Below are 12,494 nucleotides of genomic sequence, written 5' to 3' on the forward strand. Positions count from 1 at the left end.
TATGTACATTGTACATAGGCAACAAGACAAACTCTTGTTTTCAGTCTTCAAAATTATAATCTTCTACCTTTTCAATCTCTTACATTTCATTGAAATATATTTGTGGGGTCGTGGGGGGACTGTTGCTGCCAAATTTCGTGTATAAACAGATTAGGGAGGCCCAAAAAATTTGAAAGTCGTTTAAGATTTATATAATTTTTTACAAAAAAGGAGAGAAGAACGTGTGCATTGAAGATATATATAATTTTTGACAATAAACAGAGAAAAAAGTGCAAAACGCCGTCTGTGGGGATCGAACCCACGACCACGTGGTTAAAAGCCACGCGCTCTACCACTGAGCTAAGAAGGCCGCTGTGGCCAAATTAAATTATTTATGTTATAAAAAACCTATTTTACCCAATTTGTAATGCTCAACAGGTTCACGCCCGCCCGCACCGAAATCAAACTGAACGTGCAAATCGGGCACCGCGGTTCCCTCTTTTCATAGTACTCCGATACACCATAGCGTTGGCCATATATATACTGAATCTCCATCATCGACGAGGCTTCGTTAGCACCGGCCGGACAACACACACGGAGCAGAGCAGCCCCAAAGCACTGCAATCAAGTGACAGTGCAAGCGAGCTGCGCGTCTGTCGCAGTTACATCTTCACGACTAAACCGTCTTTAATTTGTTACACTTACACTACTAAACCACAAGGTCCACAACAAAGACGATCGATCGATATCCCTCTTGAGAACCCCTCCCGTGCGAGCATGCTCCTCCTAACTGAGGGGAATTGGTGTCAACTTCCCGCCGTACACCTCTGGCACCTGGCTCTCGTCCAGCTCTTGCCGCAGAGTCTCCCCTAGTTTCTTGTCGTCGATGAACACGAACTGGACCGATCCATCAAGAAGAAATATGATCAATATAAGAGAGATTGAGAACCGGGGATGGTCGAGGGTGCGAGGAAGTACATACCTTTTCTCTGGTGTTGGCATCGATGAAGGGTTGCACCATCTTCCAGGCCTTCATGAACAGGTAAGGGATGTGGATCATGAGCGCCTTGCCCAGCCTCTCTGGGTAGTAGTTCTGCATAATCTCTATGGCCGCGATGTAGGCCCTCACGTCGCAGTTGGCGTACCCCCACCCCTTCAGGTCCACGATGCACAGAAACTTCTCCTGCCCTCGAGGGATCCTGCAAAATCAAATCCCAGTGCTATACTGAATTCTGCTAAGATTCAGACTTATCAACAAACATGTAGCTAGTAGTAACGTAGTACCTGGTACAAATATTGTCGAGCAAGTAGATAATATACCCTGCAGAAAGAAAAATAATATCAATGATAACTCCATATTTTCTGAAATGCGGATCATGTTTGTTTCTTTAAAGCGTATAAATATGGGGCACGACTAAATCATTTAGCCGAAACTTTAGGATCTTCTTCAAACAGCCACTTAAACTTAATCACCACTCTATAGAATTTGTTTGGTTGGCCCACTTTTAAGTGTTGACAGAGCATCGTTCTTTTTCTTTTTTTGACATGGGGGCAAAATCTTTCAGGCATCTCATTAATTAAGAATAATAGAATTTCCTAGCTAATCTTTGACGCATTTCATTAATTAAGAATAATAGAATTTTCTAGCTAATCATAATAGTCCTGGTCTGGTGATATATTCTAACCCCAGGGTCCATGCATGTCTGCAAATCTAGAAAATGACCGCTCAAGAAAATCTTCGAGGCTTGCTTTGGTGTCTCCTGCTCACCAAAACTTGAAGGGGTAGGTTTTCTCGGGCTTTCTTTTTTTAGGCCGCAAAAACCCATATCAAGTGCCTATATATCCTTGTATAGATATCTTTGAATTCCATTCCAGTTCGCTAACAAATGATCATGAGAGTGAAGGTGGGATGTGCACGGCACGTACGCTTGAAGCCTGCCATGTCGCGGTTGGCCGATAAGTGCTTGGCCGGCAAGACGAGCAGAACGGGGCGGCCGGCTCGGTCGACGCCACACATGGAGGCCATCTGGTTCGACAGCTCCGCCTGCACCCGCTCGGCCGGGATACCGCCGCCCGGCACGGCGTCCCGTCTCCACGCGACGGACTTGAGGAGCATCGCCGACGCCTTGCCCACGTCCTGGCCCCGTGCCCGCAGGAACCTCCTCAGCGTCAGGTTGTCCACCTCCTGCACGACCCATGAATATGTGTGGCTTTGTGATTCCATGATATTCGATCCGCTAATTGATAAGTTACTGGATGGAACTAAATTGCTGAACTGCCGTGTACTAGCTTCGTCATGTGACTTTGTGATTCGAGCACATTCGATCCGTTGTTATCTTGCTTAATTACTTAATCATCTTGAGTGAGAGAAAAATAGTTGGTCGTCGCCCATGCTTCACGTGGTCACGAGTTTGCTAGCTAGGGTTGAAGTCGTGACACACGTGTTCCCAATTCCCATCACTTTTACTGGAGTATAATACTACACGAGTACTCAGTCATCGATCAGTTTGTTATAAGATGAATCCCCATGAGAGCTGAGTTCCAGCTCAGTGGCAAGGCAAGGCTAGTGCGCAGCCAACCCACCCGGGTTCGAATCCCCATCTCGCGGTAATTTCGCGGGAGTGGGGGCGAACTTTAATCGGGTTATCATCCTAGCGTCCATCCGCGGGGAGAGTCTCATTTCTACCTAACAACGTATAGCCAAGGGAGGAATCATTCCCCCGTTGGTCAACGTTTATAAGATGAATCCCCATCAGCTAGCAACTTAATAGGTGTGACTATTTCACAATTAACTGAGAACTAACTTCGTTCTCAGTCACATGATGTCATCAAATTTCAGATGAGTCGCAACTCATAACTAGCACGAATGATTCGTCCATACAAAACTGCTAAAGATTTTAACTACCGATGATTATAGTGACAACAACAATAGCTCTAAACATATAATATTACTGGCAAATTAAAGGGACATGTTGCCGGGCATATTAGTCCCTCCTTTTCGAATTAATTGACTCAGCTTAGATACACATACATATATTAGTACACTGTTGTTTGTGTTCTGCTACCTCCAAAGCTCAGGAGAAGATCACTGTATGAAACGGGAGCACGCAAATGGTCATGAAGCACAGATCGATCCACCATGTCACAGATCATCCTCGATAGGAAGAAGACCGACAGCGACGAGGAAAAGGAAGAAGACGAAGAATGAATCAAAGAAGAACGTATACCTTGGCATGTGGGTCCTGGGCTCCGGCCATGGCCTTCAGCTCGGCGACCTTGAGCCACTCCCCTTCCCCTGCATCGCCGGCTGCTTTTACGCTTTTCGCCATCTCCTGCGGCTACTGCTGCTGCTCCTCCTAGAGGTGGGTTGGTGTAGTGATACGGCGAGTACCGGGAGCGCCGAGAAATAGCCCGGAAGGGAGAAAGATGGTGGGTGTCTGTGTCCGCCTGCGGCCTGCGGGGGAGGGAGTAGTAGACTGTATGTCTGTATTCATAAGCCTGAAACCGTGGATAGATGCCAGTGGAAACCGTGGAATATAAGCGAGAGGTTTCCAGGGATTCTTCGTTTACGCTTTCTTGTCATGGCGTTTGGTTGCATTTGTTTTCTTATGTTCATTTTCTTCTCTCCCTTTAGTCAGCACACGTGATAATCTCTACGACTTGTGATTCTCTATTCTAGTGTGTCCGGTTTCCTAACCTCCTTAGAATGTCAGCACAGGTTTTCTGTGTCAGATGTCTGACCTAATTATTTGTCAAGGTTTTCTCCGCCCATGAGGGTTGATTAGTGGGCCTTGGATTTAGTGAAAGTACGTTAAAATTTATAAAGTTTGATTAAATGTTTAGAAGAAACACGAACATCTACAATATAAAATTTATTATATTACAATCATCATAGTATATATTTTTAAATTATATGCATTTGATATTATGAATGCTGATTTTTTTCTTCTGTTCTTGGTCAAACGTCATAATTTTTGACTTTTACTAAACCCAGAACGCGAGATAATTTGTTAACAGAGAGAGTATAACCAGTTCAATTTCTTAAAAAAATTATAGTAGGAAATATAGTTCTCGGAGTTATATGGAGGTGAAATTTCTATATCTAAAGTTAACTTGAAAGTTTCTAACAATCCTCCCTCCCCCTCTCTCTGTCTAGTGTGTGATATATAAACATATTTACATGTCAAAAAGTATTTGTTTATCGATTGGGTCGTGCTGATAATCCTTCGGAGGATCAAACCCTCCGAACCTCCGACTCTAGCGGTCGACACGTGTCCTTTGCCCCACCTTCCTCCCACTGACCGCACGAGAAGCTCTCCCATGTTCCTTTCTGAAAAGCTCCATGGCAAGACCGTGCTAGCGCCTCCCTCCTAGCTTCTCCTCCGACCGTCCCCGCTGGCAGCCCGCTATCAAGGGCTTCGCCGCCCACCGCCGGCGCACCACCGTGATTCCCTGCAGCACAGACGACCCCATCCAGTAGCAACCCCGCCAACCGCTCACAGCACCACCATTGACCGCTTGAAGAACCGCCCGCCAATCGCCGGCAGCGCACCGCCGCCAAGCGTCGGCATCACCGCCGCCGGGCGGTAGTAGCACTTTCACTTGGATATGGCAGCACCATCGCCCACCATTGGTAGCAAATGCTCCCGCGGTCAGCAACACCGCCGCCGGGGGTTGCTAGCAGCCACGCCCGGCTTTGTAGCATCGACAACCAGCCATTGCAGCTCGGTCGGACAATCTTCGCAACACCGGCATGCACTCGTTGCTGCTACCACAGGTCACCGCCGATGCTACCATGGGCCACCCGAGGTGCTGCGAGCCGCCATCGCAGGTGCTACCACCAACCGTCGCCGGTGCTACTAGCACCTCCGGACTTTGCTTGAAGCATCCTGATTTTGGCCGGTAGCACCATCATCGTCGACCGGTAGCACCGCCGCCCTTTCTTCGTAGCACCACCACATGGCGTATGTAGCTCCTCCACCGCCGCTCGAAGCAACGCCGGATTGCTGTTGCAGCACCGACGGCCTGGCCTCGCCGCATCGATGCAGCGCTGCCTCCATCTTGATGTAGCATCAACGACCGCCGAGGCGTCGTCTCCCTCTTCTTGCTGCTGCGTCATAGACGCACCGGCGAGCTCGGGTTCCGCATCCGCATGGTAGCCCTTGCAGCAACGGCAGGGGATGGCCATGGCCACCGTGGGACGCGGGGGCGCAGCTAGGTGAAGTATTGGAGTAGGCTGGTGCCAATGCACCGCCTCACTCCCGCCCCGCCACGTCAGCTTTTCTCTCACTCTCACCCCACTCTCACCCCACTCTCACCCCACCTTGCCAATGCATGGGCTATAGTCCCCACTCTCACTTCTCTCTCCTCCACATCACCATCAGGTCGCGCCACGTCAGCTAGCCGTTACTCGCTCCCGCCCCTCTCCCGCCCCACTCCCGCCCGCTACCGCCCCACTCCCGCCCCACTCCCGCCCGCCTACCGCCCACTCCCGCCCGCCCTCTCGCCCGCCCACCTCCCGCCCCGGCCCGCCAATGCGCCGCCCCGCCTCCCGCCCCCGCTCCCGCCTCCATCTCGCCGCCAACGCGGGCGACAGCCGGGCGGTAGCGGGCGCTACCGCCGGCGAGCCCGCCAGCGCCCGCTGCTCCAGTCCCGCCCGCCTCCCGCCCCTTTCTCCTCTACGGCCGCCGCTACCGCCTCCGCTACCGCCTGCGCTGGCACCGGCCGTAGAGGAGAAAGGGGAACGGCACAGAGATCAGAGGAAGGAGAAAGCCGTGTGGAAGGTGAGATAAGGTTGCTTGTGGGCCCTACTTTGCTGCCTCCCACGTTGGTCGTTTGCTGGACACGTTCGGGGACACGCGTCGCGCGGTCGACCCGGAGGTTGCTAGGCCTGCAGCCTCCGGCTGATTAGAATGATTTTCCTTATCGATTTGTTCTTCGGTGCTGACGAAGCTAGTTGCTTGTCATTGTCGGTAAGGCGTTAGGGGCATGTCATATACTCCTCCTTTCTAATTTTGGATGCATATTAGTTTTGGTCAAATTTAATATTAGAAAGTTTGACCAACTATATATAAGTATATATCAGCTTTCATAGTTCTAAATTCATATGATATGAAAATATATTTAGTGATGGTTGTAATAATATTGAGTTGATGTTGATATTGTTTTTTTTACATATTTGGTTAAAAGTTTATAAAGTTTGGTGTTGACTAAAACTAATATGCATCGTAATGTGAGAGGAAGGGAGTAAGTAAAATAGGTTTAATAGGATGCCACCGGAATGTGAATACACCTCTAGAAAATTTGCACAATCCATTGAATTGCGAATTCGTGGGTTTTAACATAAAGATTCTTTTTACCGATACTATTACATGGCAACAATTGTTTCTTTGGACTTAGATCGTACCATTTTTGACCCTTCCTTTTGACTTCCTATCGAAGACAATGCTGCAAATTTTAAAAATAATACGATTCAACTATGTTTTAGCACAATATTTTTTGTTGGAGTTTACGGAGGAGAAAAGACTAGATCTAAAACAACTTGAAATATAAAGAATTTTTAACAACATTAAACTTAGTTGAAAGTGTTTCAAATTTGTGCTATTCTAACGTAGAATATGATTCATTACTTTATCAGGATTGGTGCCCTAGAGGCGCTAATATCAGCCTTGTATTCATAATATATATTGTCCCGTTTGTAAAGTATTTGCACCTTTTGTTAGATACGATTCGGCTATGGAACCTTGTGCTTAATTAGTTTAGACATGTTTTTATTTTTAGTCGTTTGAGGTTGTGATGGATACACACCGCCGAGACTAATGTGTTAAGCTGGAAGATGACTAGGTTCCATATGTCATGTACATAGAGGTGCTATTTGACTTAAAATGGCTAAGCAAAAGAGCTATGCTAGCCGGACTGACCCAAAAATCAAGACGTCACTAGCATGTCTTCATGTGCTCGATTTGAGTATGGAATCCTTAGACCTAAGGTTTTCACACTATTCGGGTTGTGCACTATCTGGGTTTGAGGTTACCCAAAGGGTTTGAGGTTACCCAAAGCTCTCCGTAACTAGTAGCTATAAAGGTGACTCTTGGGCTGACTAGAAGCAAGCCGCATGACGTGGTTCAACCAAGACGGAATTTGTCACTCCATCATGGAGACATATTCTCTATTCTCTCTCATGTGGTATGATTCGGAAGCATGGCCATACACAATTCGATTAAGTGTTTAACTAAGGTTGTTCGACTAAGGTATTAGCGGAGGGAATCACATATCACATAGATGAGAAAAAAGAGCTAAGTCGACATTGACATGTTGAGTTACTCGCCTACGGCTTACCACCAATATTGTGAGGCAATGGGACTTAGACAGAGAATCACATTTATAAGCTACTCAAAGGTATCCAAGAGATGACATGCTTTGCTAGAAGCAGCTACCATCTATATGCTTTGATCACGTCTTACAAAGCTACGTCTGACTTTTTTTTAGATAATGGACGCTTTAGTACTCGTAATAAGCAATTACACCCGATCTCTGCATAGCTAAGATGCACACAACCGTTCAAAGAGTCCCAATAATCTGGAGTGCTAAAAAAAGCAAATTACATATCAGCCTGAGAGAATGTAAAAACGCCTAAGGTGAAGGCGGAGGCCCAATCCGTAGATTATGCTGTCACCCATGTAGGGAAAAGTATCCCTCGTCGTGTCCTCCAACCGTGTACATACCTCCGTCAACAGGTCGCGGTTCTCCACCTTCTACAGTGCAGACCACGAACGGAGAGTAGCGGTACACCTGTAGATAACCTGCAAGAGAGAACAATTCTTATCACTAAAAACTTTATCATTTCTACACAACCATAACAACCATATAATGGCAAGCGCCCGCACCCTAATAAATGTTCTAAATCTGTGATCGATCCCATGAAGCAAATTACCGAAGATGTTGGTCACACTAGTCGGGGGACAGATCAGAAGCTACTTGGATGCATGACCATATAGATCTGACAAAGCGACACTGGAAGAACAAGTGTTTAATCGTCTCGTCGTGTTGACGGAAAACACAGTGCGAACTCCAATGCCAATTGCGTTTGACAAGATTATCTTTGGTTAGGATTACTCCTCGACGCAAATACCAGCCAAAAATCTTAATTTTGAGCGGTATCTTCATCTTCCAAATCTTCTTGTTTTTATCAACTGGTATTACCGGTTGGATAATGGCATTGTACAATGAACTTACATAGAATTTTCTATTGGATTGTAAGTTCCAACGAAATTCATCTTGCCCTTTAGACAACTGGATGGATTCCAAACGCAACAGTAAGGCGTTCCATGCATGAAGTCTGGGACCGATTAAATCTCGTCTAAACATCACAACTGGAGGTGACGTTGCTATTACTAATGCAATGGTATCACTTTTGCGACGCACAATGCGGTATAACGCTGGATATTGTTCAGAGAGAGGCCTATTCCCTAGCCATGTATCCTCCCAGAACCGTATCTGCGATCCACCCTTAATAATGAGTACCATATCTGAAGAAAAACTTCTTCGTTGCCATTAAGCCAGCCCAAAAATGCGAATCTCCCAGTTTCCAAATGATTTGGGATAGCGCTTTATCGCCGATGTACTTTCTTCTAAGCATGGTCTGCCATACACCATCTTCGGTAAGTAGCTTAAAAAGCCACTTACCTAATAAGGTTGAGTTCTTGACTTCAAGATCATGAACTCCTAGCCCACCCATATCTTTAGATCGGCATACGACAGACCATTTGACCAGTCGATATTTCTTTTTTTTCACTATCTCCTGCCAAAAAAATCTCGATCTATAATAATCAAGCTTGTGTAATACACCTTTAAGAGAGTGAAATGAATCGGATGAGATCTGAATGACCGAAGTCAACTAAGTGGAGACTTAGGAATACAAGGACACATGGGGTTGTCCCCTCACCCACTCCCTATAAAAGGAGAAATGCAGTTGCAATGGCTTGAATCCCATCCTGGTCTGATCCAGTCCAAGGAAAGGACTTGTCTTGGAAGGCTAGTTGGTACGCGCCACCACCTACCCTTTTGTCATCGTTTCACCCTATATGTGTGTAAACCGGCAGAGGCACCACACCTGTGGTGTTCTAGGAGGCGGAGTAACTAGAGTAGGAGAAGGACAATAAGCCAGCAGCGGAGCAAGCTCAGTGAAATTCTTGTCTTCACCAAGAAGGACAAGGATGAGAAGTCTGAGACGAGCACAAGGATTGCATTACCCCGAGGGACGTGCCACCGACTTTTGCACGAGCGCGATAGCAGTAAGATCCATGGCCTGTCACTTGAGTCGGGTCCTTAGCGACATCTGACCAGAGCCAATGGGGATTTTTTTGTTGCTCTTCCTGCTCCGAACACGGGACCCAACATACTTATCAAAAAACACACTTAGGACAATATACCCCTAAAATACATCCCTTGGTTCTCACGTTTGTGCGCTCAAGGTCGCAACCTTCAAAGGGGCCTACCACCTCTTGTCCACAACTCGAGGTTGAAGTCGATTACTATAATTATTGTGTCCCTCGATTTAGTGTCCAACTCCCAAGAACGTGGTCATCAAGCACACCCTTTAATTTATCGATATTTTCGCGTACCCCGTATTCATGTTGTTTCTTCATGATAACAACATTGGTGCCCGACCATGGGCATTCACTAACCTGAAGATGTGCCTCCTCCAACATTCTGTAACTAGGCAAATCAGAAACTCAGGTCAAGTTCAAGACCCCTGGATCATCACTTTCAACAAACGACTAGTGGCTTCAAAGGAAGATCAATGGCTCCAGGCCTACAATGGCACGTCATGAGTCATATGTATCTCATCTCTCATGTGAAGGCAAGAACTCTCCCTAGGGGTGACACCGATTCCTTAAGGTGATTAGTTCAGACATCGGGTTCAGGTACTGAATTCGAAGGTCATGAAAAGGATATCGAGTGTGGTGCATATCAGTCGGAACAAATCCTAGATGCGTCTTCCAGCGGTCACCTTTGTTCGAGGATGTCACAGCCCTCAATGGGACCTAGGCCCCTCTAGTTCGTGAGTCGAGGCTGGACCCGATTACTAAAAATATCGTGTCAAATGTTTTTGTGTATGTTATCCATCAACACGATTGTCAAGCATGCCCTGAGTGTGATATCGATCGGTACCCGGAATTGTTTCACTACTACACACAACAGAGGTCGAGTTGACAACTCGACATCGCTCTTGAGAACCCCTTCCGTGCATGTTCGTCCTAACTGAGAGGAACAAGAGTCAACTTCCCGCCATACATCTCCGGTACCTGGCTCTCGTCTAGCTCCCGCTTCAGCGTCTCCTCCAGTTTCTTGTCGTCGATGAACACGAACTGCATCGCGCACATACATAACCGATTGAGAAGAAAAGAAGTAATAACACATATCAGACGATCTGGAGTATATATATATATATATATATACGTTCTTGGCAGCGATGGAGCTTGTACAAACCTTGTCCTTGGTGTTGGCGTCGATGAAGGGCTGCACCATTTTCCACGCCTTCATGAACAAGTAGGGGACGTGGATCATGAGCGCCTTGCCCAGCCTCTCCGGGTAGTAGTTCTGCATGATCTCAATGGCCGCGATGTAGGCCCGGACGTCGCAGTTGGCGTACCCCCATCCCTTGAGGTCCACGATGCACAGAAACTTCTCCTGCCCTCGAGGGATCCTGCAAAATCAAATTCGATTCGATTCAGGTCAAAACAAAATTCAATTCAATGTGCCATTCCACTGCAAAAATCGTTCAGACACATGAGGCAGGCAGACTGTTGTAAGTGCAGTAGTAGGAGTACCTGGCGCAGATATTGTCGAGCAGATAGACGATAAATCCTGCACAAAGTTATTTCGAAGAAAAATCATCATAAGATTCTGCTGTGGGGTTACTGGTTAGCAACCAACATCATGTTAGCTCGATGTGCAGGTTGGGGTGCACGTACGCTTGAATGTGGCCATGTCGCGGTTGGCCGAGAAGTGCCTGGCGGGGAAGGCAAGCATGACGGGCCGGCCGGCGCGGTCGACGCCGGCCATGGAGACCTTCTGGCCGGCGATGTCCGACCGCACCTGCTCCGCCGGAATGGCGCCGTCCGGCACGGCCTCGCGCCTCCACGCGACGAACTTGAGCAGCATCGTCGACGCCTTGCCCACGTCCTGGTCGCGCGCGCGCAGGAATCTCCGAAGCGTCAGGTTGTCCACCTCCTGCACGCAGTTCAGCTTTTTTTGTGAGAGGAAAAAATTTAGTAGCACTGAATTCTTCTGGCCGTCCCATGTGACTTTGTGATACGATCATATTCGATTATGTGACTATGTGTATGTTTGCTTAACTATTCATCGCGAATGGTATTAAGTCGCCTATGCTTCACGTGGCCACGACTTTCCTACTTGTGGTGTATAATGTATACGATTGTTCAGTCAACGATCAGCTTGTTGACGAGTCCCTATCAGCGAGCTTAACTAATATGTCCTTACACCATGCCAACAGCTGCTAAAGATTCTAACAACAGTACTGATGATAGCTCTCTATGTATTGTTATTGGCAAATTAAAGGAACATGTCACCGGCCATGTCATTATATTATACTAATACAATCTGTTTTTTGTGCTCCCAAAGATCAGGAAGAAGAAGCAGACTAGCATAAACCACAAGAACATAGGGATTATTGCATGGTTGCAGATCGGTCGATCACGGGCCGTGAGACAGCAGAAATCTGTCAAGCATCGCCCCTCAAAATGAAGATGACGGGAAGAGGATGAAGATCTTTTTTTCGAGAATGAAGAGAACGAAGAATGATTGAGTGAATCAATGAACTGTCGAGTAAGAAGAACGTACCTTGGCTTGTGGGTCCTGGGCTCCAGCCATGGCCTTGAGCTCGGCGACCTTGAGCCACTCCCCTTCCCCTGCATCCCCTGCTCCTCTCACGCTCGCCATCTCCTCCTGCTCCTTCTCCTCCTCCTCCACCTAGAGCGCGGAGGAATAGCCGGAGAGGAGAAAGATGGTGGATGCCCTGTTCCGTCTGCAGAGGAGAAGGAGAGAGAGAGAGTACTACAATGGTGCCGGTATGCACCGGACGGCCTTGACTACAGAGGTGCTAATACTCGGGTGGGAGAGTCGACCGGTGGAATTTATAAGCGAGAGGTTTCCAGGGATTCTTGGCTTCCTCTCCTTGTCCTAGCCTGGGTTTGCATTTGTTTTCTTGCACACGTGAAAACTTTTACGACTTTTAGAGCATCTTCACTCGCGTCCTCTAAATCGTCCCCAAACGGTGTCGGATTGAACGTTTGGGGGACGTCGCTCCCCAGCCGCGTCCTTCAAACACCGCCCCCAAACATTAAAATACTCTTATTTCGTTATTTTTGCACTTTTATTTCAATAAAGAGAAGAAATATTCCACAAACTAATACATAATTGGGAACCTGATTTACACGAAGACATAATTTGGAACATGGTATTCCACAAACTAATACATAGTTTAAACCATG

At 47.2% G+C, this 12,494-nt stretch overlaps 2 protein-coding genes and 1 non-coding gene across 3 annotated transcripts; all 3 read right to left on the minus strand.

Moving 5' to 3' along the window:
• Positions 1-277: 277 nt before the first annotated feature.
• TRNAK-UUU lies at positions 278-349 on the minus strand. The gene has a single exon. It is a non-coding gene; the product is annotated as a tRNA-Lys (tRNA).
• Positions 350-765: 416 nt separating this feature from the next.
• Positions 766-3,308, minus strand: LOC124662506 (phosphatidylinositol transfer protein 3-like). The gene is made up of 5 exons (XM_047200334.1): positions 3,207-3,308; positions 1,906-2,164; positions 1,264-1,300; positions 962-1,178; positions 766-876 (listed from the first exon to the last, which is right to left on the minus strand). The coding sequence occupies exons 1-5, from the start codon at positions 3,306-3,308 to the stop codon at positions 766-768; spliced, it is 726 nt and encodes a 241-aa protein (XP_047056290.1).
• A 6,729-nt stretch (positions 3,309-10,037) lies between these two features.
• On the minus strand, positions 10,038-12,049 carry LOC124668189 (phosphatidylinositol transfer protein 3-like). The gene is made up of 5 exons (XM_047205365.1): positions 11,845-12,049; positions 10,956-11,214; positions 10,812-10,848; positions 10,471-10,687; positions 10,038-10,349 (listed from the first exon to the last, which is right to left on the minus strand). Exons 1-5 carry the CDS (start codon positions 11,941-11,943, stop codon positions 10,239-10,241), a joined length of 723 nt encoding a protein of 240 aa, XP_047061321.1. The 5' UTR covers positions 11,944-12,049; the 3' UTR covers positions 10,038-10,238.
• Between the last annotated feature and the right edge of the window lie 445 nt (positions 12,050-12,494).

This window comes from Lolium rigidum, chromosome 6, assembly GCF_022539505.1.
Source record: "Lolium rigidum isolate FL_2022 chromosome 6, APGP_CSIRO_Lrig_0.1, whole genome shotgun sequence".
NCBI lineage: Eukaryota > Viridiplantae > Streptophyta > Magnoliopsida > Poales > Poaceae > Lolium > Lolium rigidum.

Coding starts and splice junctions, on each gene's coding strand:
- LOC124662506 (XM_047200334.1), bottom strand. CDS start 3,308: ATGGCGAAAAGCGTAAAAGCAGCCGGCGATGCAGGGGAAGGGGAGTGG. Junction 2,165..3,206: donor CCCAGGACCCACATGCCAAG/GTATACGTTCTT, acceptor TGGGTCGTGCAG/GAGGTGGACAACCTGACGCT. Junction 877..961: donor ATGCCAACACCAGAGAAAAG/GTATGTACTTCC, acceptor GGATCGGTCCAG/TTCGTGTTCATCGACGACAA.
- LOC124668189 (XM_047205365.1), bottom strand. CDS start 11,943: ATGGCGAGCGTGAGAGGAGCAGGGGATGCAGGGGAAGGGGAGTGGCTC. Junction 10,849..10,955: donor CGACATGGCCACATTCAAGC/GTACGTGCACCC, acceptor AACTTTGTGCAG/GATTTATCGTCTATCTGCTC. Junction 10,350..10,470: donor ACGCCAACACCAAGGACAAG/GTTTGTACAAGC, acceptor TGCGCGATGCAG/TTCGTGTTCATCGACGACAA.